General features: G+C 41.8%; 1 protein-coding gene across 1 annotated transcript; it reads right to left on the minus strand.

Moving 5' to 3' along the window:
• Positions 1-239: 239 nt before the first annotated feature.
• Positions 240-25,213, minus strand: LOC101103423 (olfactory receptor 10Q1-like). The gene is given in 3 exon segments (XM_042233583.1): positions 240-957; positions 24,926-25,006; positions 25,009-25,213. Coding segments are annotated over 3 exon segments (918 nt in total). The 3' UTR covers positions 240-325.

The following is a 25,213-nucleotide window of genomic DNA, read 5'->3' on the forward strand; positions in this document are numbered from 1 at the left end:
AAAAGGTTATACCAATTTATTTTTTTAAATTAATTTTTAATTGGAGGGTGATGCCACATGTGCAATCTCATTATCAGACCAGCCCCCCACTGCCACTTTTGAAGAGCCACGAGCAAGCAGTGCACTGCAAGCAAGGGCCCCATTCCGCATTATCAGGCAGAAAGAGGAAGCCTTCCGTCTTGGACTCTGCTATTATGAGTACAGGTTGTGGACCTGGGCCAAATAGGGCAAAACGTCAAATCAATGGCACAGGGTGGGAAAGCATGAAAGTGCTCTCTTTGTCATGATGGCAATTGACAAACTCCCACCCCAGCCCTCTAAGCCTTCAAGTGTTGTCTGAGGCTGCTTTACTGACGAAGGCATTCTTCAGAGCGCCTTTGACATCCTTGTTGCGCAGAGTGTAAATCAGGGGGTTGAGTAAGGGGGTGACGAAAGTGTAGATCAGGGCGATTTGGCGGTCCTCGTCCTCCGAGGTGCTGGACCGCGGGCGCAGGTAGACCAGGCTGCAGCAGCCGTACTGCAGCAGGACCACGGCGAGGTGGGAGGAGCAGGTGGAGAAGGCCCGGCGGCGGCCCGCCGCAGAGCGGATGCGCAGGATGGCCGAGCCGATGAGCGCGTAGGAGACGGAGATGAGGAGGAAGGGCACAGTCAGCACGAGGCTGCCCACGGCATAGAGCACGGCCTGGTGCACGCGGATGTCCGCGCAGGCCAGCCGCAGGACCGGGGGCACGTCACACAGGAAGTGGTTGATTTCACGTCGGTGCCCGCAGAAGGGCAGGGTGAAGATTAGGATGGTGAGCTGTAGGGAGAGGAGGGAGGCCAGGCCCACGGCACAGCCCACCATCTGGACGCAGAGCTTCCGGGTCATGATGAGCGTGTAATGCAGCGGGTGGCGGATGGCCACGTAGCGGTCATAGGCCATGACCGCCAAGAGGAAGCAGTCAGTGCTGCCCAGGGTGACGAAGAAGAACATTTGGGCCCCACAGCCAGCCAGTGGGATGGGCTTCTGGGCCCCAAAAATGTTGGAAAGCATCAAGGGTACCACCACGGTGGTGTAGCAGATTTCCAAGGACAGATTGCTCAGGAAGAAGTACATGGGGGTGTGGAGTGAGCTGTGTGTGCACACCACCCAGATGATGGCCGTGTTGCCGCAAAGGATCACCAAGTAGAGGATGAGGAAGAGGACGAAGAGGAGGACCTGGAGTTCTGGGACGGTGGTGAAGACCCGAAACACAAACTCCGTGGGGCCAGACTGGTTGAGGACAGGGCTACTCGCACACATGTCTCCTGCGGAAGAGCACCAAAGATGCTGAGACTGCCTTTCCTGAATTATTCAATTGTGTGAGTAGAATCAAGGACTTAAAATTTTGCTTTTGATTTGGAATTGCCTATTTAGTATCCAGTTTCCAATCTCAGTGTTTGGAAATGAATTCACAATAGAGAGCATGGTACATTCTCCCTTGGCAATCTTCATGAATGGGATAGATTCTAATCTGCAGAAGTTTCTGATGACAGAGATGTCTTCTTTTCTTTTTCAACTCTGTTACTTAAAATCCAGTTGACAAGGGCTAATTCTTTGCTTGCATTTAGTTCGAGTTGCGTACAGTTGTACTTTGTTATCTGTGGGAGATTGATGCCAAAGTCCAGGAAAGCTTAAGTTCCTTTCATAAAACAGGATAGTGTTTGCCTATAAGCTACACACATCCTCCCATATACTTTATATCCTCTCTGCTGCTGCTAAGTCACTTCAGTCATGTCTGACTCTGTGCGACCCCAGAGACAGCAGCCTACCAGTCTCCTCTGTCCCTGGGATTCTCCAGGCAAGAACACTGGAGTGGGTTGCCATTTCCTTCTGATTACTTATAATACCTAATACAATGCAAATGCTTTGTAAATAGTTGCTGGTGCCCTGCAAATTCAGGTTTTGCTTTGGGTAATTTTCTGGAAATCAAAAAAATTCTCTATCGTTGATTGGTCAAACCCATGGGTGCAGATCCAGCATCTGCTGGATCATTGTAAAAGCCAGGGGGTGCCACAAAGATGCCTACTTCTGCTTCTCTGAGTGCGCCAGAGCCTTCAACTGTGTGCATGGCAGCAAACTGTGGAAAATCCTTAACGAAATGGGACTACCGGACCACCTGACCTGCCTCCCGAGAAATTTGTGTGCAGGTCAAGAAGCAGCGGTTAGAACTGGACATGAAACAACAGACTGATTGCAAATCAGGAAAGAAGTACATCGCAGCTGTATATTGTCATCCTGCTTATTTAACTTATATGCAGAGTTTAGTTCAGTTCAGTCACTCAGTTGTGTCCGACTCTTTGCGACCCCATGAATCACTGGCCTCCCTGTCCATCACTAACTCCTGGAGTTCATTCAGACTCACGTCCATTGAGTCAGTGATGCCATCCAGCCATCTCATCCTCTGTCATCCCCTTCTCCTCCTGCCCCCAATCCCTCCCAGCATCAAAGTCTTTTCCAATGAGTCAACTCTTCGCATGAAGTGGCCAAAGTACCGGAGTTTCAGCTTTAGCATCATTCCTTCCAAAGAACACCCAGGGCTGATCTCCTTCAGATCATCAAGGATGGCCTGGTTGGATCTCCTTGCAGTCCAAGGGACTCTCAAGAGTCTTCTCCAACACCACAGTTCAAAAGCATCAATTCTTCACCATGAGAAACGCTGGGCTGAATGAAGCACAAACTGGAATCAAGATTGCTGGGAGAAATAGCAATAACCTCAGATATGGAGATGACACCATCTTTATGGCAGAAAGCGAAGAAGAACTAAAGAGGCTCCTGATGAAAGTGAAAAAGGAGAATGAAAAAGTTGGCTTAAAACTCAGCATTCAGAAAACTAAGATCATGGCATCTGGTCCCATCACTTCATGGCAAATAGAAGGGGAAACAGTGGAAACTGTGACAGACTTTATTATTTTGGGCTCCAAAATCACTGGAGATAGTGATTGCAGCCATGAAATTAAAAGACGCTTGCTCCCTGGAAGAAAAGTTATGACCAATCTAGATAGCATATTTAAAAGCAGAGACATCACTTTGCCGGCAAATATCTGTCTGGTCAAGGCTATGGTTTTTCCAGTAGTCATGTATGGATGTGAGAGCTAGATTATAAAGAAAGCTGAGTGCCGAAGAATTGATGCTTTTAAACTGTGGTGTTGGAGAAGACTCTTGAGAGTCCCTTGGACTGCAAGGAGATCCAACCAGTCCATTCTAAAGGAGATCAGTCCTGAATATTCATTGGAAGGACTGATGCTGAAGCTGAAACTCCAAAACTTTGTCCACCTGATGCAAAGAACGGACTCATTTGAAAAGACCCTGTTGCTGGGAAAGATTGAAAACAGGAGGAGAAGGGAATGACAGAGGATGAGATGGTTGGATGGCATCACCGACTCGATGGACATTGAGTCGGCTCTGAGAGTGAGTTGGTGATGAACAGGGAAGCCTGGTGAGCTGCAGTCCATGGGATCACAAAGAGTCGGACATGACTGAGTGACTGAACTGAACTGAACTGAACTGATGGGTACAGACCATGTGGATAGGGAGGACTGACTCTATTAATAATTGTAGGTATTTTCAAAATCAGGTAAATCAATGTATTGTTTACATTTTTGGTAAACATTCTTTTTGAATTATAGCATACACAGAGAGAACTTCACACATTCTAAATGTACAGTTTGATCTGTTTTTTACACAGTAAATGTACCAGCATAAACTCTATCCAGATTAAGAAATAGAAAAATTCTAGTAACCTACAAACATTCTTTATATCGTCTCTCAGTCTTTATGCTTCACAAATATAACCACTCTTTTGGCCTTATCATTGAAGATTAGTGAAACTGTGCTTCAGTTTACATATGTAATAATAAAGTGTGTGCTTTATTGTACCTGGCTTCAACATTATGTCTGCAAAGTTAGTCTTGCTGTTTTGTGTAGCAAGACTTTGTTATTTCCACTGTGTTATAGTATCCCATTTTTTTATGGCTACACTATAATTTATTCATGAGTTTTTTGCTTTTCATCCAATTTTGACTCTATGTGAAACTAGGCAAACATCTTTTATTACAACCCTTTCTGATATATACTCGTTGTGTATTTCCTTTCATTTGAATATTTAAAAAAATTTTTCGACCATGAACCTAAACTTTTAAAATTGGACAAATTCAGATGAAAGGAACATGTAAAGGGAATCAGGTAATAAGGAAGTGGAGCTGCCTGAGGTAAGAAGAGAAAATAAGAAAACTAAAGATGCAATAGCAGAATTCAAATAGGCATTAAAACCATCAGGTGAGTAAGTTTTATGAGGGAGGGGAAAATACCTGTCAACTAAGCACTTTTATATTAGAGTGGGCTACACTTTTATTTTCAATATAAAACCCCAAGAGACAATAGAGCAATGTCTACAGAGTTTAAAGAAAAACAATTTTTGTGAAAGAATGCTATACCCAGGCTTTACAGCTTTATGTTCAAAAGCAACAGAAAGACTTTCTCAAATTTACCAGGGCTTAGGAAACATGGGCATACCTTGGAGGTACTGTGAGTTCAGTTCAAGACCATAGAAATAAAGCAATTATCACGATAAAGCAAGTCACAATTATTTTTTGGTTTCCCAGTGCATTTAAAAGTTATGTTTACACCATACTATAGTCTATTAAATGTGCAGTAATAGCATTATGTCTAAAAATATGAAAGTGAAAGTGAACGTCTTAGTCACTCAGTTGTGTCCAACTCTTAGTGACCCCATTGACTATAAAAATATAGAGACCTTAATTAAAAAGTGGTTTATTGCTAAAAAGTGCTAACGATCATTTGAGCTTCTGCCAGTCATAATCTTTTTGCAAGAATAATACAAAGATCACAGAAAACAAATCACCATAAAAAGTAGAACAATAATGACAATGTTTGAAATATTGCAAGAAATTACCAAAATGTGACAGAGAAAGAACAAGTGAGCAGATCTATTGGCAAATGGCATCAATAGACTGGCTCGATGCAGGGCAAACCTTCAACTTGTCAAACAATGAAATATCTGTGAAGCACAGTAAAGTGAAGCGCGATAAAATGAGACGTGCTTGTGAGAAATGGAATATTTCCTGTGTTATCAGTAAATAAGGATGTCACCGTCATCAGCGTTTCCGGCCCTCCAGTGTGAGCTGGTGAGCCCTGAAGGTCACAGGAAGGAGACTATCTGCCTTCTAGCAGCCAGCAGACCTATGGTCACTCCCTAAGGTGAGCCTCGAGGAAAGGAAGCTCAGGATGTGAAAACACAGGAAACTGGTCCCAGATAGCTGAGGTGCATGTCAAAGGAATGATTTCAGTGAACCCAGACTCTTGCATTTCCCCCTACATAGACAGGAGCTAAATTCCTTAGCTTGGATTACCTGGTTTTCTTTAATTAATAACAACCTTTAATTTTTGACATTCAGGCTACCTGCCCTTTGCTGTAAAACTTCTATATGACCTGGCTCCTCCCCTCGCCTCCTTGGAGTAGTTCTCAGGGTCACTTGAGATGCTGTCTTGAAGTCCTAAAAATTCCCACCAAATAAAACATAACTCTCAACTGTTATGTTGTGAATATTTTTTAAGTTGACCCTTGCATGCCATTCAATTTAAATACAATTGAAATAATTCCTCAACAAACAATCTGGGTTGCTGTGTGATTGATATTACTCCAAGACAGCGGAATAGAAGGACGTGTGCTCATCATCTCCTGCCAGAACTCCAAGATTAGAACTCACTGCTGAACGACCATCGACAGGAGAATGTTGGATCCTGCCAAAAAACGATACTCCACAGCCAAAGGAGAAGCTCCAGCAGGACGGTAGGAGGGGTGAAATTGCATTTAAAACCAAACCCCATACTGGCCAGAGACAAACATTGTGTGCACCAGGACCCAGAGATGCCACAGAGACGGAGCCAGACCTGTGTTTCCGTGTCTCCCGCGGAGGGCCGGGTCAGCAGTGGGCTGCTGCAGGGGCGGGGCTCTGGGTGCAGCAGACCTGGGTGTGGCACAGGCCCTCTTGGAGGAGGTCACCAGTAACCCCACCGTAGAGCTGCCAGAACTTACAGACTGCCAGAAACAGACTCTGGGAGGGCACACACAGAACCTCGTGTGCACAAGTACCCAGGAGAAAGGAGCAGTGACCCCACAAGAGACTGACCCAGACCGGCCTGTGAGTGTCCAGGAGTCTCTGGCGGAGGCAGCGGTGGGTCGGCGGTGGCCTGCTGCAGGGTTGGGGGCATTGAGTGTAGCAGTGCGTACATGGGCCCTTTTGAAGGAGATGCCATTATCTTCATTACCTCCACCGAAGTTTGGCCTCAGGTCAAGTAATAGGGAGGGAACACAGCCCCGCCCATCAACAGAAAATGGATTAAAGATTTACTGAACATGGCCCCACCCATCGGAACAAGACCCAGTTTCCCCCTCAATCAGTCTCTCCCATCATGAAGCTTCCATCAGCCTCTTATCCTTCTTTATCAGAGGGAAGACAGAATGGAAACCACAATCACAGAAAACTAACCAAACTGATCACATGGACCACAGCCTTGTCTAACTTAATGAAACTATGAGCCATGCCGTGTAGGGCCACCCAAGACAGATGGGTCATGGTGGAGAGTTCTGACAAAATGTGGCCCACTGGAGAAGGGAATGGCAAACCATTTAAGTATTCTTGCCTTGAGAACCCCATGAACTGTATGAAAAGGTGAAAAGATAGGACACTGAAAGATAAACTCCTCAGGTTGGTAGGTGCCCAATATGCTACTGGAGATCAGTGGAGAAATACCTCCAGAAAGAATGAAGAGATGGAGTTAAAGCAAAAACAACACCCAGTTGTGGACGTGAGTGGTGATGGAAGTAAAATTTGATGCTGTAAAAAGCAATATTGCATAGGAACCTGGAATGTTAGGTCCATTAATCAAGGCAAATTGGAAGTGATCCAGGCAGAGGAACCAGAGATCAAATTGCTAACATCCACTGGATCATTGAAAAAGCAAGAGAGTTCCATAAAAATATCTATTTCTGTTTTATTGACTATACCAAAGCCTTTGAGTGTATGGATCACAATAAACTGTGGAAAAGTCTGAAAGAGATAGGAATAACCAGACCACCTGACCTGCCTCCTGAGAAACCTGTATGCAGGTCAGGAAGCAACAGTTAGAACTGGACATGGAACAACAGACTGGTTCCAAATAGGAAAAAGAGTACGTCAAGGCTATATATCATCACCCTCCTTATTTAACTTATATGAAGAGTACATCATGAGAAACACTGGGCTGGAAGAAGCACAAGCTGGAATCAAGATTGCCGGGAGGAATATCAATAACCTCAGATATGCAGATCACACTACCCTTATGGGAGAAAGTGAAGAAGAACTAAAAAGCTTCTTGATGAAAGTGAAAGAAGAGAGTGAAAAAGTTGGTTTAAAGCTTAACATTCAGAAATCTAAGATTATGGCATCTGGTCCCATCACTTCATGGCAAAATAAATGGGGAAACATTGGAAACAGTGATAGCCTTTATTTTTGGGGGCTCCAAAATCACTGCAGATGGTGACTGCTGTGATGAAATTAAAAGACGCTTGCTCCTTGGAAGGAAAGTTATGACCAACCTAGACAGTATATCGAAAAGTAGAGACATTACTTTGTTAACAAAGATCCGTCTAGTCAAGGCTATGGTTTTTCCAGTGGTCATGTATGGATGTTAGAGTTGGACTATAAAGAAAGCTGAGTGCCGAAGAATTGATGCTTTTGAACTGTGGTGTTGGAGAAAACTCTTGAGAGTCCCTTGGACTGCAAGGAGATCCAACCAGTCCATCCTAAAGGAGATCAGCCCTGGGTGTTCTTTTGGAAGGACTGATGTTGAGGCTGAAACTCCAATACTTTGGCCACTGGATGTGAAGAGATGGCTCATTGGAAAGGACCCTGTTGCTGGGAAAGATTGAAGGTAGGAGGAGAAGGGGATGACAGAGGATGAGGTTGTTGGATGGCATTGTCAACTCAATGGACGTGAGTTTGGGTAAACTCCAGGAGTTGGTGATGGACAGGAGTGTTGGTGATGGATGGTGTTCTGTGGTTCATGGGGTTGCAAAGAGTCAGACATGACTGAGCGACTGAATTGAACTGAACTGAAACAGGAGATGGCAAGAGTGAACGTCGACATTTTAGGAATCAGTCAACTAAAATGGACTGGAATGGGTGAATTTAACTCAGATGAACATTGTATCTACTACTGTGGGCAGGAATCCCTTAAAAGAAAGGAAGTACCCATCATAGTCAGCAAAAGAGTCCAAAATGCAGTACTTGGATGCAATCTCAAAACGACAGAATGATCTCTGTTCGTTTCCAAGGCAAACCACTCAGTATCACAGTAATCCAAGTCTATGCCCCAACCAGTAATGCTGAAGAAGCTGAAGTTGAACGGTTCTATGAAGACCTACAAGACCTTCTAGAACTAATACCCCAAAAGATATCCTTTTCATTATAGGGGACAGGAATGCAAAAGTAGGAGGTCAAGAGATCCCTGGAGTAACAGGCAGATTGGCCTTGGAGTACAGAATGAAGCAGGTCAAAGGCTAACAGAGTTTTGCCAAGAGAATGCACTGGTCATCACAAACACCCTCTTCCAACAACACAAGAGAAGACTCTACACATGAACATCACCAGATGGTCAACAATGAAACCAGGTTGATTATATTCTTTGAAGCTATAGATGGATAAACTCTATACAGTCAGCAAAAACAAGATAGGAGGCTGACTGTGGCTCAGATCATGAACTCCTTGTTGCCAAATTCAGAGTTAAATTGGAGAAACTAGTCCATGCAAGTCCATGGGGTTGCAAAGAGTCGGACATGAATGAGCGACTGAACTGACTGAACTGGGTAATTAACCAAATTCAAGATTGAGGGAGTTGCAATGTAAAAACTTGGTTTGAAAAATCAAAGAATAAGATATGTAGTTAACACTAAATGGTTAATGCAAATACTGTTAAGAGCAAAAAAATCTAAAGATAATTATTGAAAGAATGCATAATATAAAATGCAAAAAGTTAGAATAGCTCTGCATATTTAAAACCACAAAGTGCACAATTGGGAAACTGGTAGTGAAGGATGGGAGAAGTGTAAGTATACTAATTTTTTCAATCAATGGAAGCAAGAATTCAAGAGCTATTTCATGTAGATATGACTAATTAGAGGAATACCTATTCAAACATAACTTTTTGAATAATAATCTTCAGTAGAATAAACACACAGCATATCCACTCCAAACAATCTGATTTTAAAAGTAAATATAGTGCAGAGAGGCAAAGGAAACAAAGGAAAATGTGAGCAAGCATGTAAGATAAAAATAGCTTAATATAAGCTGAGAAAAGTATTCTGCTTCTGGAAATAAGTTTAAGAGAGGTTTATGTCTTATTAAAGAGTATCTCACACTTACATGAGGAAAAAATTCAACCAAGTTTACATATAGTGACATTAAAAGGCTAGCATCACTTTTATTTAGCATTGTGTTTTAGGATGTAGCCTGTGAAAGAAGATAGAAAAAGGATGTAGACTATTTGATTGTTTAATTTAAGACACAACAGAACAAATTGAAAAACTGAGATGAATAAGACATTCATCACGGTGGCTGGTTCCAAATGTAATATAATAAGGAATCTCCTAACTAAGCTTAACTGACATGTCAGATTAACCAATGCGCCTCCTTCCCTCTGTACAGGTACTATATGAAGCCCGTGATACACTGAACACAAGAGACCTGCGGCTTATTCTCTGACATGTTTGAGCATTCCTACAACCACACGGAACTGTATGTTTAAAACTCAGCTGGGTTTCACCCAGACCTACTTTGGCCACTTGGATTCATTTTTGTAATGATGTAATTTTATTGAATTAAGATTCAAATTTTAAACAGTGGAAGAAAGCTAGAAGATACTGTAGATAAAGATTTTTCAGATCTCAGAGCACAACCAAGTGACTCACAACCAAATGAGCAGAGCACAAAAAAATATTGGCACTTGGACAGAAGAAACATTTAAAAGTTGTGTGTCAAAAATACAGTCAGCAAACTGAATAGAAAATCAAAATTTACCTCCCAGAAAAAAGTTCATCAGAAGAACAAGCAATTCAAAAAAGAAAACTTCAAAGACATATAAACATTCAATTTCACTATCATTCAAACAAATATAAACGTAAATAAAATTGGATATTATTTTCTGCTTAGAAACTGATTGTTTTGGAAAAATGATAATATCTAGTGTTGTGAAAGTTGCAAAGAGGGATATAGTCCCAAACATTGCTGAAAGTGAAAGTCCCTTAATTATGTCCGACTTAGAATACTGGAGTGGGTAGCCCTTCTCTTCTCCAGGGGCTCTTCCTGACCCAGGGACTGAACCTGGGTCTCCTGCATTGCAGGCAGATTCTTTACCATCCGAGCTATTTGGGAAGCTCTAGTTACTGGAAGTATAACAGTGCTATAAAGCTGTGTGGAGTGCAATCTGGTAGTATGCCATAAAAGACTTGAAGAAATGCATTCACTTTGATTCAGCAATAATGTGTTAAGGAATTTATTTTTATAAATTAACCATGTGTATGTGCACAAAATTGTTGACAGGAATATTCATCACGGTTTCTGACATAATAGTGAAAATTGTACCAACCTAAATATCATTAATGAGAAAATGCTTAAATTTATTGGGGTCTAGCCATGCTATGGAAAAATGCAATCATTTGAAAATGATGTTGCGGAAAAATGCTTTATGCGATCAGGAGACCCATGAAAAAACAGATCATAAAAAAGTGTTAAATCAGGATTCCATTTAAGAGATAGTGATTTATATTCATAAAAAAGAATATATCTTAAAATATTAACAATGAGTATTACCAGGTTGGTGGGATTTTAGTTTATGCTTTCTATATTTACAGATTTGACAGTAAATGTACCCAGTTTTGCAATCATTTAATAAATTTTAAAAATTTCCTTTATCTTTTGGTATTTTAACATAATGTTGAGAAGGAAGAATGTTAGAGTGTTGATTGTATGAATTTTTGTAGTCAGATCTGAGTACAGGGACTTGTCTGATGGTCCAGTAGCTAAGACTCCAAGCAAGGGGCTTGAGTTCAATCCCTGCTCAAAGAACTAGATCCCATATGCTGCAACTAAGACCCAGCACAGCCAAACAAATAAATATTTAAAAAATTAGATCTGACTGTGAAAACTGCCCTGATTGACTAATTTAATTTTCACATTGATCACATTACTTGATGAGCCTTGACTCTCTAATGCGTGATTGGAGATGTGAATGTGGGAAAATTATGAAGACTGAATGTTTCAGATATACAGTGTGGCTGGGACATGATGAGTGTCGAGCGAACGTCACTGATGCCTTTCTCTTTTCTCACGATGGTGAGTTTCCCTTGGCTAGTTACCCTTCAGTTCTTATCTTTTCCCCAGTGGACAGTGAGGTTCCTCTAGAGCTGTGTTTTCCCAGGTCTTGAGTTCCTCTACTAAACATTGAAAATAAAAAGAAGAGTAAAAGAGAAAAGGAAGAAGAATAAAATGGAAGAGAGATTTCAGTAAAATAATGTGATTACATATCGCCAAAAGCAAATTAGATAGATCTTAACTCAGGAAAACATTTAAAAACGAATCTATCTTAATGAGACTTGTGTGTGTGTGTGTGTGTGTGTGTGTGTGTGTGTGTTTTCAGTTGCTCAGTCGTATTCAACTCTTTGCGACCCCATGGACTGTAGTTCAACAGGCTCCTCTGTCCAGGGAATTTTCCATGGCAAGAATAGTGACGTGGGCTGCCATTTCCTACTCCAGGGGATCTTCCCAAACCAGGGATCAAACCCATGTCTCTCATGGCTCTGACATTGGCAGGTGGGTTCTTTACCACCAGCACCTCCTGAAAGTAATGTTGCTCAGTCCTGTCCGACTCTTTGTGACCCCATGGACTGTATATTCTCCAGGCCAGAATACTGGAGTGGGTAGCCTTTCCCTTCTGCAGATCTTCCCAACCCAGGGATCAAATCCAGGTCTCCCGCACTGGAGGCAGATTCTTTACCAGCTAAGCCACCAGGGAAGCCCAAGAATACTGGAGTGGGTAGCCTATCCCTTCTCCAGCAGATCTTCCCAACCCAGGAGATCAAACCCAGGTCTCCCACATTGCAGGTGGATTCTTTACCAGCTGAAGCACCAGGGAAGCCCCTATTAAGACATGAAAATCAAATAAGCAGCTTTTAACTTGGATGGGAACTGTCAAGATTTGGTGCAAAACATACTTAATGTATGGATAAAGCAAGACATATAGTGTTGGAGCTTGATGTCTGCTAGGACAAGTTATGTCAGGGCAATTTCATGGAAAAAACTGCCACATATATTCACAGTGAGTCTATACAATATAAAAAAAATATCAAAGTTTGTACTTATGAATCAAGCATTTTCCCTTTCAATGGCCACTTTCAAAGGATTTGCACTTACTTTAATGGTGTTTCTTTCAAACTGTTTTTGGAGTGCCACTGAGGGTTATTTTAAAAGAATGCACATTTTCTCTTACCTCATCAGTTGTGACATATGTTCACACTTGGAGCATACATTTGCTCATTTTCTTAATAGCAAATCATTTGAGGTACAGCAAAATAAAATAGAGTAAGTTAGGTGACCCCAATTTGCTATATAGAGTTTGAGCAAAACAGGAGTTGGTGAAGCTGATATTGTTGTATAGTAGAAACATACATTTTTCTTCAATTGTTTAAGAAATATAAGAATAAATATTATAATTGCTATTAAGTGTACCATTTGAGATGTGTGGCACAATCTTTGTGAACATTTTCCTCACGTTTTCAACTCAAGTTTTCAACTCTGAGTAATGGATTTTGTCATTCAAATTCATCTCTTTTGGCCACTGACCATGAAGTCATCTCTCCACTGACACAAATGAAAAATCTGACCATGTCATCGTTTTCATCTGGCTAATGTATGAGAGCTGGTGCCAACGGCAAAGAACCTGCCTGCCAGTGCAGGAGATCTAAGAGACACGGGTTCAGTCCTGCAGTCAAGAAGATCCCCTGGAGGAGGGCACTGCAATCCACTCCAGTATTCTTGCCTGGAGAATCCCACAGACAGAGGAGCCTGGCAGATTAGAGTCCATAGCATCACAAAGAGTTGGACACAGCTGGAGCAATTTAGCATGCATACACACAGTGTATGAGAGGCTGACTGCGTCTAAAAAAGTTCTTAACAGACATTGTCCTTGTGCTAGCTCTCTATTTTTTCACGTCCAAAAGAGTGCTGTGCAAATAGCAACTCAGTTCTGTGTTCTAAGTCGTTATCATCCTATCGTATTTCATGAGGCGTTTCAGGAGGCGTTCAAAACTTTATCTCTTGATTACATGACAGTCCATGCCAATCCATGAGGCGGCATTTAGTATTCTGTCTTCTACTACGCTTTCAGAAACCATTCAGAGTGTCTCCCAGGCCTGTACCATTGCTGCTCGCAGAATTCACTCTCTTTCCGGATGCCCACATTCCTTCCTGGGGAACACGCCACTCCTGGCAATGCCATTTTGGTAAACATTTCAATCAGGGCTATATTTAAGCTCCACAAAGACAAGAGTGTCTGTCTTGTTCATCAGAGTGTCTCATCACAATAAATTTGATTTGAACTAGATTGAATTATTTTGTATTGTAAAATAGTTTATAGTTAAATTATAGTTAAATCTCATGTCCTTTAAACTTCTTTCAAAGCCCATATCCAATGGCACTTCTATAGCCCACTTACGTCGCAACTTCTTTAGCCCCACGTAGACGGGCCTTTCCTAGTCCAAAGGTCATTTTGTGTATATTTGTCTGCTGCTTGCAAAAAGGAAGGTTTGGGTGGGATGGATTCACTTGATTAGTGGCTAGTGGGAAGCACAGCAATTAAGCCATTGATGTGCTTATTGAATAAGTTTGATAATGTTTGAAGCTCATCTAGTTAGCAGTTATTCCTAATGACTGATGAAGCAGTATTTCACGGTGTAATATATGCTTCCTGCTAATCCGTAAACGCTGTGCATATAAAACCTAAACACTTGTGGAAACATCAGTGAGCCAGGAAACCATAGCAAAGCCCGCAGGTCAGATGTGTGCTCATTTATAAAGTGTATTTAAAGTTGGATCTCTGTGTCTGATAACTATAAGGGAACTTAAGAGGTACCTGGTCCCACGTATATCCTTCATGCAAAACTCACGGTCTGCTGAGATTAAGCCTTGTTCAGAGGCATAACGCTAGTGTTAAGCATATGTGGGGGCTGAATCTATTTTCTAGGTGATTAGTTACCAGAGTGTAAAGTGTATATATAGGCCTTGAGTGTATTTCACGTTTTATGTACAACAAAGGTGATATGAAAGCTAAGAGAGTGCAAATACCCAGCAGAAAGGACCCAGGATGGGTCTGGCAGAGCTGCTGGGAGACAGGCCCACACTCTGCTGCTATGCACACAGCTAAGCGGAGCAGCATCTTTCGTAGAACACTCTGAAAGCTCTTTAAAACTTCTCCTGTTCCAAACAATTTCCCCTAATGATGACCACGAAGCCATTCTCAAGTTGATTGTACCTTTTTTCAGTCCCTCCCACCACCAGTTTTATTGAGGAAACACTGACAAATGTAATTGAATATATGATGATTTGATATATGTATAAATGATTACCAAGACCACGATAATTAAGAGACATTTGATCTCTCAACAAGAGTGTGGGTTCTGGATCTGCCGTTTCATAGTTTCAGAATTGGACAAAGTTACCGAATCTCCACGAATCTCAGATTTTTAGCTACACAGGGTATATACGGTTACCCTATAGAGTGGTTGTGAGAATTAGCTCTCACAGTAAGTTAACAGACTTAGCAGTAAGGTGAACCAGCAGTAAGGTGAGTCAGCAGTAAGGTGAGTCAGCGGTAAGGTGAGTCAGCAGTAAGGTGAGTTAGCAGTAAGGTGAATCATGCGCTCTGCCTGACTTTGTTGCTGTTCTTTATTCGCTCCATCTTGTCTGACTCTGACCCCATGGACTGTGGCCGCCAGGCTCCTCTGTCCATGGGATCCCAGGCAGGAATACTGGAGTGGGTTGCCATTTCCTTCTCTGGGGGAGATCCTGGCCCAGGGATTGAACCCGGGTCTCTGGCTTGGCAGGCGGATTGTTTCCCACTGCGCCACCTGGAAAGACCTGCCCGACTTCCAGGAGGTGTGTTTCCCACCCTCCACCTTGTGCTTTGCGCCCCAGCTCTACTGGACCACCTTCAGTTCCTTCCCACGGCCCCTCTTGCTCTGGGGGTTTGGCATTATCTGCTCCTTCCACCTTGGACACTCCTCTCCCGCTCCCTAGCTGCACCTTCTCCTTCAGAGCTGTGTTCAGGTGCCATTTCTCCTGTAAAGCTTTCCTTCACTCTCTTCTTTCCCCAACTCTAATGACAGGTACTTCTCTGGGCTTCCCCCAAAGCCTCGTCACCTCAGCTCTGAGGCCACTGTGACTGATCAGTATAGAAATCAAGCAGACCAGCATGTATGGGGCATGTAAAGAGCTCAAGTCCTGGGCTCTAGCTATGTGGAGATGCATAAGAAAATTATAAGACATAATCGCTAGCTTCAGCCATATAACAGAACATGACATGGGAAAGAATGTAAACATCCTCTGAGGAACTAGTTCCTAAACTGTGTTTCTTAGAATAGACTTCTTCTTGACACCTCAGAAATGAAAATGTTCATGGTCAACTTGGGAAGCATTTTTCTCAAGAGTTACAGTGAAGTTATGGGAGGCCCTGTTGTAAAGCAAACAGTTTCATTTTACCTCAAGCATTTTCCAAATCTGTTTTATCACAGAATATATATATATATATATATGTATATTCACATAGCACCAATAAGAATTTGTGATTTAATTCTACTTAAAAAAAAGTGAGGTCCATGCCATACCATTGAAAAAAGTCCTATGGACAGTATATTAAAAGGAGAGACGAAAGATCCAAGTTTTACCCTAGCATCACAGTTCTTAGGGATAGGATGTGAGGTAATTCAACCCTTTTTGTATCTGTAAAAGTGCATAGTAGAACCTACTCTGGTAACTTATTCGTTTTGCACAATTTTATGTATATGGATATTCTTCCCCAATTGCAAAGCACTATAGATACTTGTGTTTTATTACTATTTTTAGAAATAGAGTCAAAATCAAATAAAAGAAATTGTCTCTTGAGATGCTCCCTTACCGCTTTGAAATTTGCTTCAATCCATCAGGTTGACTTTTCTTGCCGAGATGTTAAAAGTTCTTGGCATGGAGGATAGAGGAGCTCTTCCAGGGAAGTCATCGACCCTATTTGTCCTCTTCTTAAAGCATGACTTGGAATGAGGATCCATGAACCTCATGCTGCGCAGCGTCTCTTAGGGAGGACAGGTGGACATTGTGTGATCCCTCCATAATGTCTAGGTGAGAATGGAGAAGAGTATCCTTTGCATGCTGATATTCATAAGAGACACCTCTCAGAGATTTGCGGCAAGGACAAAGCAGGATAAGAGGAACGTCCCTTGGAAGGATGATCCTATGGAATCATCCCAAGTCCTGAGTGGGAAGACCTGCAGCTCCTCCTTAATGCAGGGTCCAGTCTAGCCTGATTCAGTCAGGTTACTTGATGTCCTCTGTGACACCTGCTTAAAGTTAATGAGTCCCCACGGAAGAGGAATGTCCCCTGTGGTTCCCCTTAACTGAAGCCAGCCAGAGAAAATATTTGAGAAAAAATTCCTGAGTTGGTCAACTAAGCAAGACTCATGGGCAGCTCCTCTGTGCGGTCGCCATCGACAGCCATTATCCGGGAATTCCAGACGGTGTTGTCATTCTTTTTCTATACCCAGCAGGGAACTTACTCACGTTGTATTCCAGACAATATCCCGGTGAGCCTTGCTGAAGACATTCCTTTCAGCTTGAGCTCACGGAACATGTATAATGCACTAATTCAGCCCTCGCCGAGGCATCTGGAGACCTGGAATCTAATTACGGACCTGCCATAAAGCCGTTGACCTCAGGCAAACAGTGGAGCTCTTATGTGGGCAGGTTTCCATACCTGTGATCTGAGGTGTCAGGTTAAACAGACTCCAAGGAATTCTCCAGCTCTAAAATTCTATGAACTGTGTTTTTTTTCTTGATAAGCAAAATTATGAAACATTTTCCCATAATGATTCCTTTTGATTGCTGGCTTCATTTTTTCTTATCTTACTTATTTCTATTTCTTGATCAAGTTTTCCCTATGATGATACTTTTCTAATCTTTCAAGATGTTTGTATATCTGTATCTATTTTTTGGGTAATTATAGCCATATTTCCGCCTCTTTTTCAATTGGAGTATAGTTGCTTTATAATGTTGTGTCAGTTTCTGCTGTACAGCAAAGTGGATCAGCCACATGGACATACATACCCCCTCTTCCTCGAATTTTCTTCCGGTTTACGTTACTCCAGAGCGTGGAGTAGAGTTCCCTGTATATTCCCACCACTTAACCTACTCATTTACAAATTTGTTTCTCCTTTCCCACCTCCGTCCAACCTCATGGAATTAAAAACATATACTTTATCCTCACTGTTGCCTTTAATTTTCAATCAAGTTCCACATCCCTGTCTGATGTGAAAAGCAGTTGCTCAGTTGTGTCCGACTCTTTGCTACCCCACGGACTGCAGCCTGCCAGGTTCCTCTGTCCATGAAATTCTCCAGGCAAGAATCCTGGAGTGGGTAGCTATTCACTTCTCCAGAAGATCTTCCTGAGGGATCGAACCTGGGTCTCCTGCATTGCAAGTGGATTCTTTACTGTCTGAGCCACCAGGGAACTTGAACCTCCAGGGAAGCCCTCCCTGTCTTATACCCATTATTAATAATGTATCTTTATTTACTATGAAACAAATATTTATTGAATTCTTACTATGAGCCAGGTTCTATTTCCAACATTTGGGATATATCAGTGTGCAAAATAGATGAGAATTTTGCCCTCATAGAGGCTGTGTTCTTGGAGGGGGGAGGAAAGGCAATGAGCAGAAAGTAAGGATAAGAGCATGTGAGGGAATCTAAACAGACGGTATTGATGCTCCTCTATGCAGGACGGCAGTGGAGACGCAGACATGGAGAACAGACCAGTGGGCACAGTGGGGAAGGAGAGGGAGGGACGAGCTGAGAAGGGGCCCTGAGACACACACATTACCGTGAGTGCAGCAGCTAGCCAGTGGGAATTCAGAGTATGCGGCAGGGACGTACAGACGCCATACAGCACACGCCGGTGCTTTGGGACGAACCAGAGGGCTGAGATGCGGTGGGAGATGGGAGGGAGGCTCAGGCGGGAAGGGACACGTGTATACCCAGAGCCACATGAATCATCATGCTGATGCATGGCAGAAGCCAGCCCAACATTGTAAAAGAAATTATCCTCTAATTAAAAATAAATAAATTTAAAAAAAGAACATGAAGTAATGTGTCAGAAGGGGTGAGTGCTACAGACAAAAAGCAAACCAGGGCGAGGATGCTGGGGATTGAGCCTGAGAGTGATGTGGCGTGTGAGAGGTGCAGAGGCTACCTGAGCTCTGGAAGGGCTCTCTTAGGCTCTAGGTACGTGGTGATCTGAGCAGACAGGCCCGCCGGGAAAAGAGAAGGGAAAGAGTCTTAGGGCAGAAACCACAGTAGGCGGCGTGGCCTTTTCTGAAGCCCAGATAAGCACATCAAACTTGTCCATAAAGTCCCAAACACCCACAAATCCATTCGAGGAAAGACAGCTTGCTTTTATATTCATGGCAGTCATGAATTGAATAGCTCTGTGCTGGTTCTTAAAACTGGAGGATAGTTACATGCATACAGAGACTGTACTCAGATGGTTTTCCTTTTTTTCTCACCCAGACATGTTTATTTGTTCAGATGACCTCATTCCTGCAAACATATTTTACACTCTTGCAATGACAGCATGTAGTACTTCCATCAAAAAGCAGGTTGTATTTTCAAATACAGTGTTCACAGTCACGTTTTTTGTGACAACTTAGTATGACTAGTATTGATGTCCCACAATTTATTAAATGAATCCCTAATATTGAGCAGTTAGGATTTTTTTTATTTTCTTATGAGTTTAGATGAACATACGGTAATATAGAGGATTTGATTCAGTTAGTCATCCAAAATCGTGTTTTTGAAAACGTGCACTTTCTTATTGTTCTTTGTTAATTTACTTGGATATTTATGCATGATTTAGAAGGTAATTAGTATGTATTGTTTACTTAAAATTTGTTGAGAGGATAGATCTTATGTTAACTGTTCTTACCACAATAAAGTTTTAAAAAGTGCAACAAGAGTATTTTTAAAACATAAAGAAAAATTCTAAAGAAATCAACTTAAAAAAGTTTAGATTATATACTTGCCAACTATAGTATCTAATTAAGTCATATATCTAATTAATATACAGTATAAATGATCTTTACAAATTTATTTTTTAGGGGGCCTCCTTGATAAGATATCCATAATCCCATGTTTGTTACAAGATTATTCACAACAGCCTAGATATGGAAATGACCTAAGTGTCCATTGGGGAATGAGTGGATACAAAAAACGTGCTATATACATATAACGGAATATCGATCAATCTTTAAGGGTGAATCTTTAAGTGAAATCTTATTATATGTGACAACATTGATGAACTTTGAGGATACTATGCTAAGTAAAAAAAGCAAGTTACAGAAGAGTAAATACTGCATTTCACTTATCTGAAGTATCTAAAATAGTCAGATCCATAGCAACAGAGAGTGGAATCATGGCTTCTGGGGGGCTGGGTACAGGGAGAAATGGGAATTGCCATTCAATCGGTATAGATTTCAGTTACACGGGAAGAATGAGTTCTAAAGAACTGATTTACATGATGGCTGTAGTTGACAAAACTGTATTATGTACTTTAAGATTTGTTAAAAGGATATACCTCATGTGGTCTTACCACAATTAAAAAAGGGGAAAATGAGAGGAGCAAAGCAATATGCAAGTCATCAACATGGCTGGTATGGATCATAGTTTAGAGGCAAGATTTTATAGCCAGCATCTTCTGGGTTTTGCGGATTTCTGATTCTGGCAGCAGCAGTGAAATGCTGGGACCAGAAATTGTCCCCAGGAGCTTCACATACGTACCTTTCTATCCATACCAGCAATTTTGGAAATCACAGAACATATAACAATAGTTAATACTTTTTGCTTAAACCAAAAAAACTAACCAGCCAGTCAAATAGAATCATTAAATGTAGCTTAAAATGAAAGAAAAGAAAGAAAAGGAGATTATATGCCCTAAGTTCTGCAAGTAGGGAACAGTCTGAGAAAACTGTCCAACTGCAGACACGTGCTGTGTGTGACACTCAGTCACGTCTGCCTTGTGACCCCAGGGACTGCAGCCCACCAGGCTCCTCTGTCCACGGGATTTTCCAGGCAAGAGTACTGGAGTGGGCTGTCATCTCCTCCTCCAGGGGTTCTTCCCCACCCAGGGATGGAACCCGTGTCTCCTCCATTTTAAGTCATATTCTTTGCCGCTGAGCCACCTGGGAAACATGTGCTACCCTTCATGAGAAAGGAAGGGTGACTCTGGAGACAGCAGTGAGACCTTGGGCCACAGGGAGGGATTCCGCAGGCCCAGAGCTTGGAGTTGTGAGCCACAGAGGATTATTCCTGGGCCATGAAAACTAGTGGAATCTGCCTTGTTTGATTTCAGAATTGGTTGGAACCAAGAAATCCATTTTTTCCTTCCAGTCTCTCTCATTTTGAATGGAAATGTTTGTAACTGTTATGTTATGCCTGTCCCACTGTGTGTGTTGGGAACAGATACCTTGTTTTCTAGTTCTAGGTCTGGAGAAGGGGGAGAATTTTATCCTAGCATGTTTGTACTCTAAGTCTCATCTAGACCTTTATTTAGATAGTTTGGATGATGAGATTTGAGACTTTTGAACTAATGATATTTAGATAAGATTTTTGGACCTGAGTTAATGCTATAATCAGATGAGGGTTTGGGGGATTTGGAAGAGGGTGAACTTATTTTACATTTTAGGTGTGTTTTAAATACAGTTGTCAAAAGAAAATTTAGAGAACTTTACCTGATATGAATATTTTATCGAGCAAGAAATTCTAAGCAGAAAGGGAGACTTCAGACTGAAAGTGATTTGAAGCTCAGAGGCATGTTGTTATTAATACAAGATGGCTTATAAAGTGAGAATGGAGAAGTTGTTTAACTTATACAATGATTAGTTATTACAATGGGAATTTCCAGATGAAAGAGGACTTAGATAAAAAGTGTTATACCACTTTAGGAAGATGACTTCAATTTTGTTTATGATTATCAGAGACAGAAGGAATATCTAAGTAGAGTTTCACTTATATTCATGAAATAAGCTAGATTATGTTTTGCTTACGTGGCTTAACTGATTTTGTCTGCTCAGGGGATTTTCAAGTGTAGTCTCCATTTTATCTTATTTTAACATGATGAATTCCTTACTTTCCCCCCATCCCCCAGTCCTACCTGAACTTTAGATTCATTGTATTTTTATGCGGCTGGGAATCAAAGATAAAGAGAAAAAAATGTACCTTTAGGTGGTAACCCCTGCCCTTCTCCGAATTCTATGTTCAGTGAAAATATTCTTAAAATTAAAATAAAAATGTAGAAAACTACTGTTAGAATACCTTTAAAAATGTTGACTGTTTAAAACAAAATGAAAATGTATGATGGAATTTATAAGTAAGATGCTACAATAAGAGCACAAATATGGGGGCATAAAATGGGATTAAACTGTTCAAAGTTTCTTACACATTTACTTCAAAAGCATTATAACAATTCTTGGCAGGCCATGATAAGAATGCAACTACAAAATATGAAACAAAAGACATATCTAAAAAGCTGTTGGCAAAAATGTTTACAAATGCAAAAAGAGGCTGATAAGGAGAAACTAAAAATCAGAGAACAGATGAATAAAATACACATGGAAATACGGGACTCTAGATTGTCCAGTCAGGATTAAGAAGAAAAAGTATAAACTATATGCTCTTGAGAAGAGCCATACCTTATATATGAGGAAGTACAGGTAGAAGTCAAAAGGAAGAACAATATGTACCATGAAAATGTTAATCATAAAAAAGATAGTGTGGACAAATTAAGATTAGATGTAGATTTCTGGACCAGGGATATTACCAGCAATAGAAATGAACAATGCTTAATGATAAGATGGTTAAGCCATCAACAAGATATAATCATGCTGAATATATATACATTGAATAACAGAGCTTCAGAAAAAAAGGGAAATAAAAGAACTAGAACAAGACAAAAATTGCCAGAACTAAAGGGAGAGACTGACAATTGACAATCATAGTTGCAAATTTTACCTACCTCTGATAGGAATGGATAGCACAAGTAGACGAAGATATATAACGATAGAGATTAGAACCACACTATTAACTCACTTTATTCAATTGCCTGCACTCAGCAGCTACAGGATACACATTCTTTTCAAAGGCACCTGAGACATAATAAAACATGTGTCATAAGACAGTCAGTGACAAAAATTATAACCCAGACTCAAAATCCTGAATCTCATAACTAGCATCCATTCCCAGTTGGATTTAAGGGTCTAGATCTGATAGATAGAGTGCCTGATGAACTATGGAATGAGGTTCGTGACATTGTACAGGAGACAGGGATTAAGAACATCCCCATGGAAAAGACATGCAAAAAAGCAAAATGGCTGTCTGGGGAGGCCTTACAAATAGCTGTGAAAAGAAGAGAGGCGAAAAACAAAAGAGAAAAGGAAAGATATAAGCATCTGAATGCAGAGTTCCAAAGGAGAGCAAGAAGAGATAAGAAAGCCTTCTTCAGCAATCAATGCAGAGAAATAGAGGAAAACAAGAGATCTCTTCAAGAAAACTAGAGATACCAAGGGAACATTTCATACAAAGATGGGCTCGATAAAGGACAGAAATGGTCTGGACCTAACAGAAGCAGAAGGTATTAAGAAGAGGTGGCAAGAATACACGGAAGAACTGTACAAAAAAGATCTTTATGACCCATATAATCATGATGATGTGATCACTAATCTAGAGCCAGACATCTTGGAATGTGAAGTCAAGTGGCCCTTAGAAAGCATCACTACAAACAAAGCTAGTGGATGTGATGGAATTCCAGTTGAGCTGTTTCAAATCCTGAAAGATGATGCTGTGAAAGTGCTGCACTCAATATGCCATCAAATTTGGAAAACTCAGCAGTGGCCACAGGACTGGAAAAGGTCAGTTTTCATTCCAATTCCAAAGAAAGGCAATGCCAAAAAATGCTCAAACTACCACACAATTGCACTCATCTCACATGCTAGTAAAGTAATGCTCAAAATTCTCCAAGCCAGGCCTCAGCAATACTTGAACCGTGAACTCCCTGATGTTCCAGCTGGCTTTAGAAAAGGCAGAGGAACCAGAGATCAAATTGCCAACATCTGCTGGATCATGGAAAAAGCAAGAGAGTTCCAGAAAAACATCTATTTCTGCTTTATCGACTATGCCAAAGCCTTTGACTGTGTGGATCACAATAAACAGTGGAAAATTCTGAGAGAGATGGGAATACAGACCACCTGACCTGCCTCTTGAGAAATCTGTATGCAGGTCAGGAAGCAACAGTTAAAACTGGACATGGAACAACAGACTGGTTCCAAATAGGAAAAGGAGTACGTCAAGGCTGTATATTGTCACCCTGCTTATTTAACTTCTATGCAGAGTCCATCATGAGAAACGCTGGAGTGGAAGAAACACAAGCTGGAATCAAGATTGCCGGGAGAAATATCAGTCACCTTTAGATATGCAGATGACACCACCCTTATGGCAGAAAGTGAAGAGGAACTAAAGAGCCTCTTGATGAAAGTGAAAGAGGAGAGTGAAAAAATTGGCTTAAAGCTCAACATTCAGAAAACGAAGATCATGGCATCTGGTCCCATCACTTCATGGGAAATAGATGGGGAAACAGTAGAGACAGTGTCAGACTTTATTTTTTTGGGGTCCAAAATCACTGCAGATGGTGACTGCAGCCATGAAATTAAAAGACGCTTACTCCTTGGAAGAAAAGTTATGACCAACCTAGATAGTATATTCAAAAGCAGAGACATTACTTTGCCACCTAAGGGTCCATCTAGTCAAGGCTATGGTTTTCCAGTGGTCATGTATGGATGTGAGAGTTGGACTGTGAAGAAAGCTGAGTACTGAAGAATTGATGTATTTGAACTGTGGTGTTGGAGAAGACTCTTGAGGGTCCCTTGGACTGCAAGGAGATCCAAGCAGTCCATTCTGAAGGAGATCAACCCTGGGATTTCTTTGGAAAGAATGATGCTAGAGCTGAAGCTCCAGTACTTTGAACACCTCATGCGAAGAGTTGACTCATTGGAAAAGTCTCTGATGCTGGGAGAGATTAGGGGCAGGAGAAGAAGGGGATGACCCAGGATGAGATGGCTGGATGGCATCTCGGACTTGATGGGTGTGAGTCTGAGTGAACTCCAGGAGTTGGTGATTCACACGGCAGCCTGGCGTGCTGCGATTCATGGGGTTGCAAAGAGTCGGACACAACTGAACGACTGAACTGAACTGAACTGAGACACTTTTCTTTCAAAAGGCATGGAAGAGGCACAGGGTAGTCACATGGTCAATCGAGTCTGACCCTTTGCAGCCCCATGGACTGCCAGGCTCCTCTGTCTATGGAATTTTCCAGGCAAGAATACTGGAGTGGGTTGCCATTCCCTACTTCAGGGGATCTTCCCAACTGAGGGATGGAACTCTTCTCTCTTGTGTCCCCTCCATTGGCCGGCAGATTCTTTCTAATGCCACCTGGCGGCAATCATAGACATGGAAGCCAAGAGGAAGCAGGCGGCTCTGCCCCTTCCCACGAAGAAGCCCATCTGAGTGGCACAGCCCAGCAGGGTGGTGGTCTTCTCCGACCGTAGGATGTTGGCAAGGAGGTGGGCACCACCACAGCAGTGTAGCCAATTTCTACTCCCGAGAGGCTGCCCAGGAGATAGTATATGGGCGTGTGGAGGCAGGCTTCGGTCTGGATGGCCACCATGATGAGGACATTCCCGGTGATGACCCGTGTATAAACCAGGCTGATCCCAAGGAAGGACAAGACGTCCAGCTCTGACTGGGAGGGATAGGCCAGGAACACGAATTCCAT

Source organism: Ovis aries, chromosome 15 (genome assembly GCF_016772045.2).
Source record: "Ovis aries strain OAR_USU_Benz2616 breed Rambouillet chromosome 15, ARS-UI_Ramb_v3.0, whole genome shotgun sequence".
Classification (NCBI taxonomy): domain Eukaryota; kingdom Metazoa; phylum Chordata; class Mammalia; order Artiodactyla; family Bovidae; genus Ovis; species Ovis aries.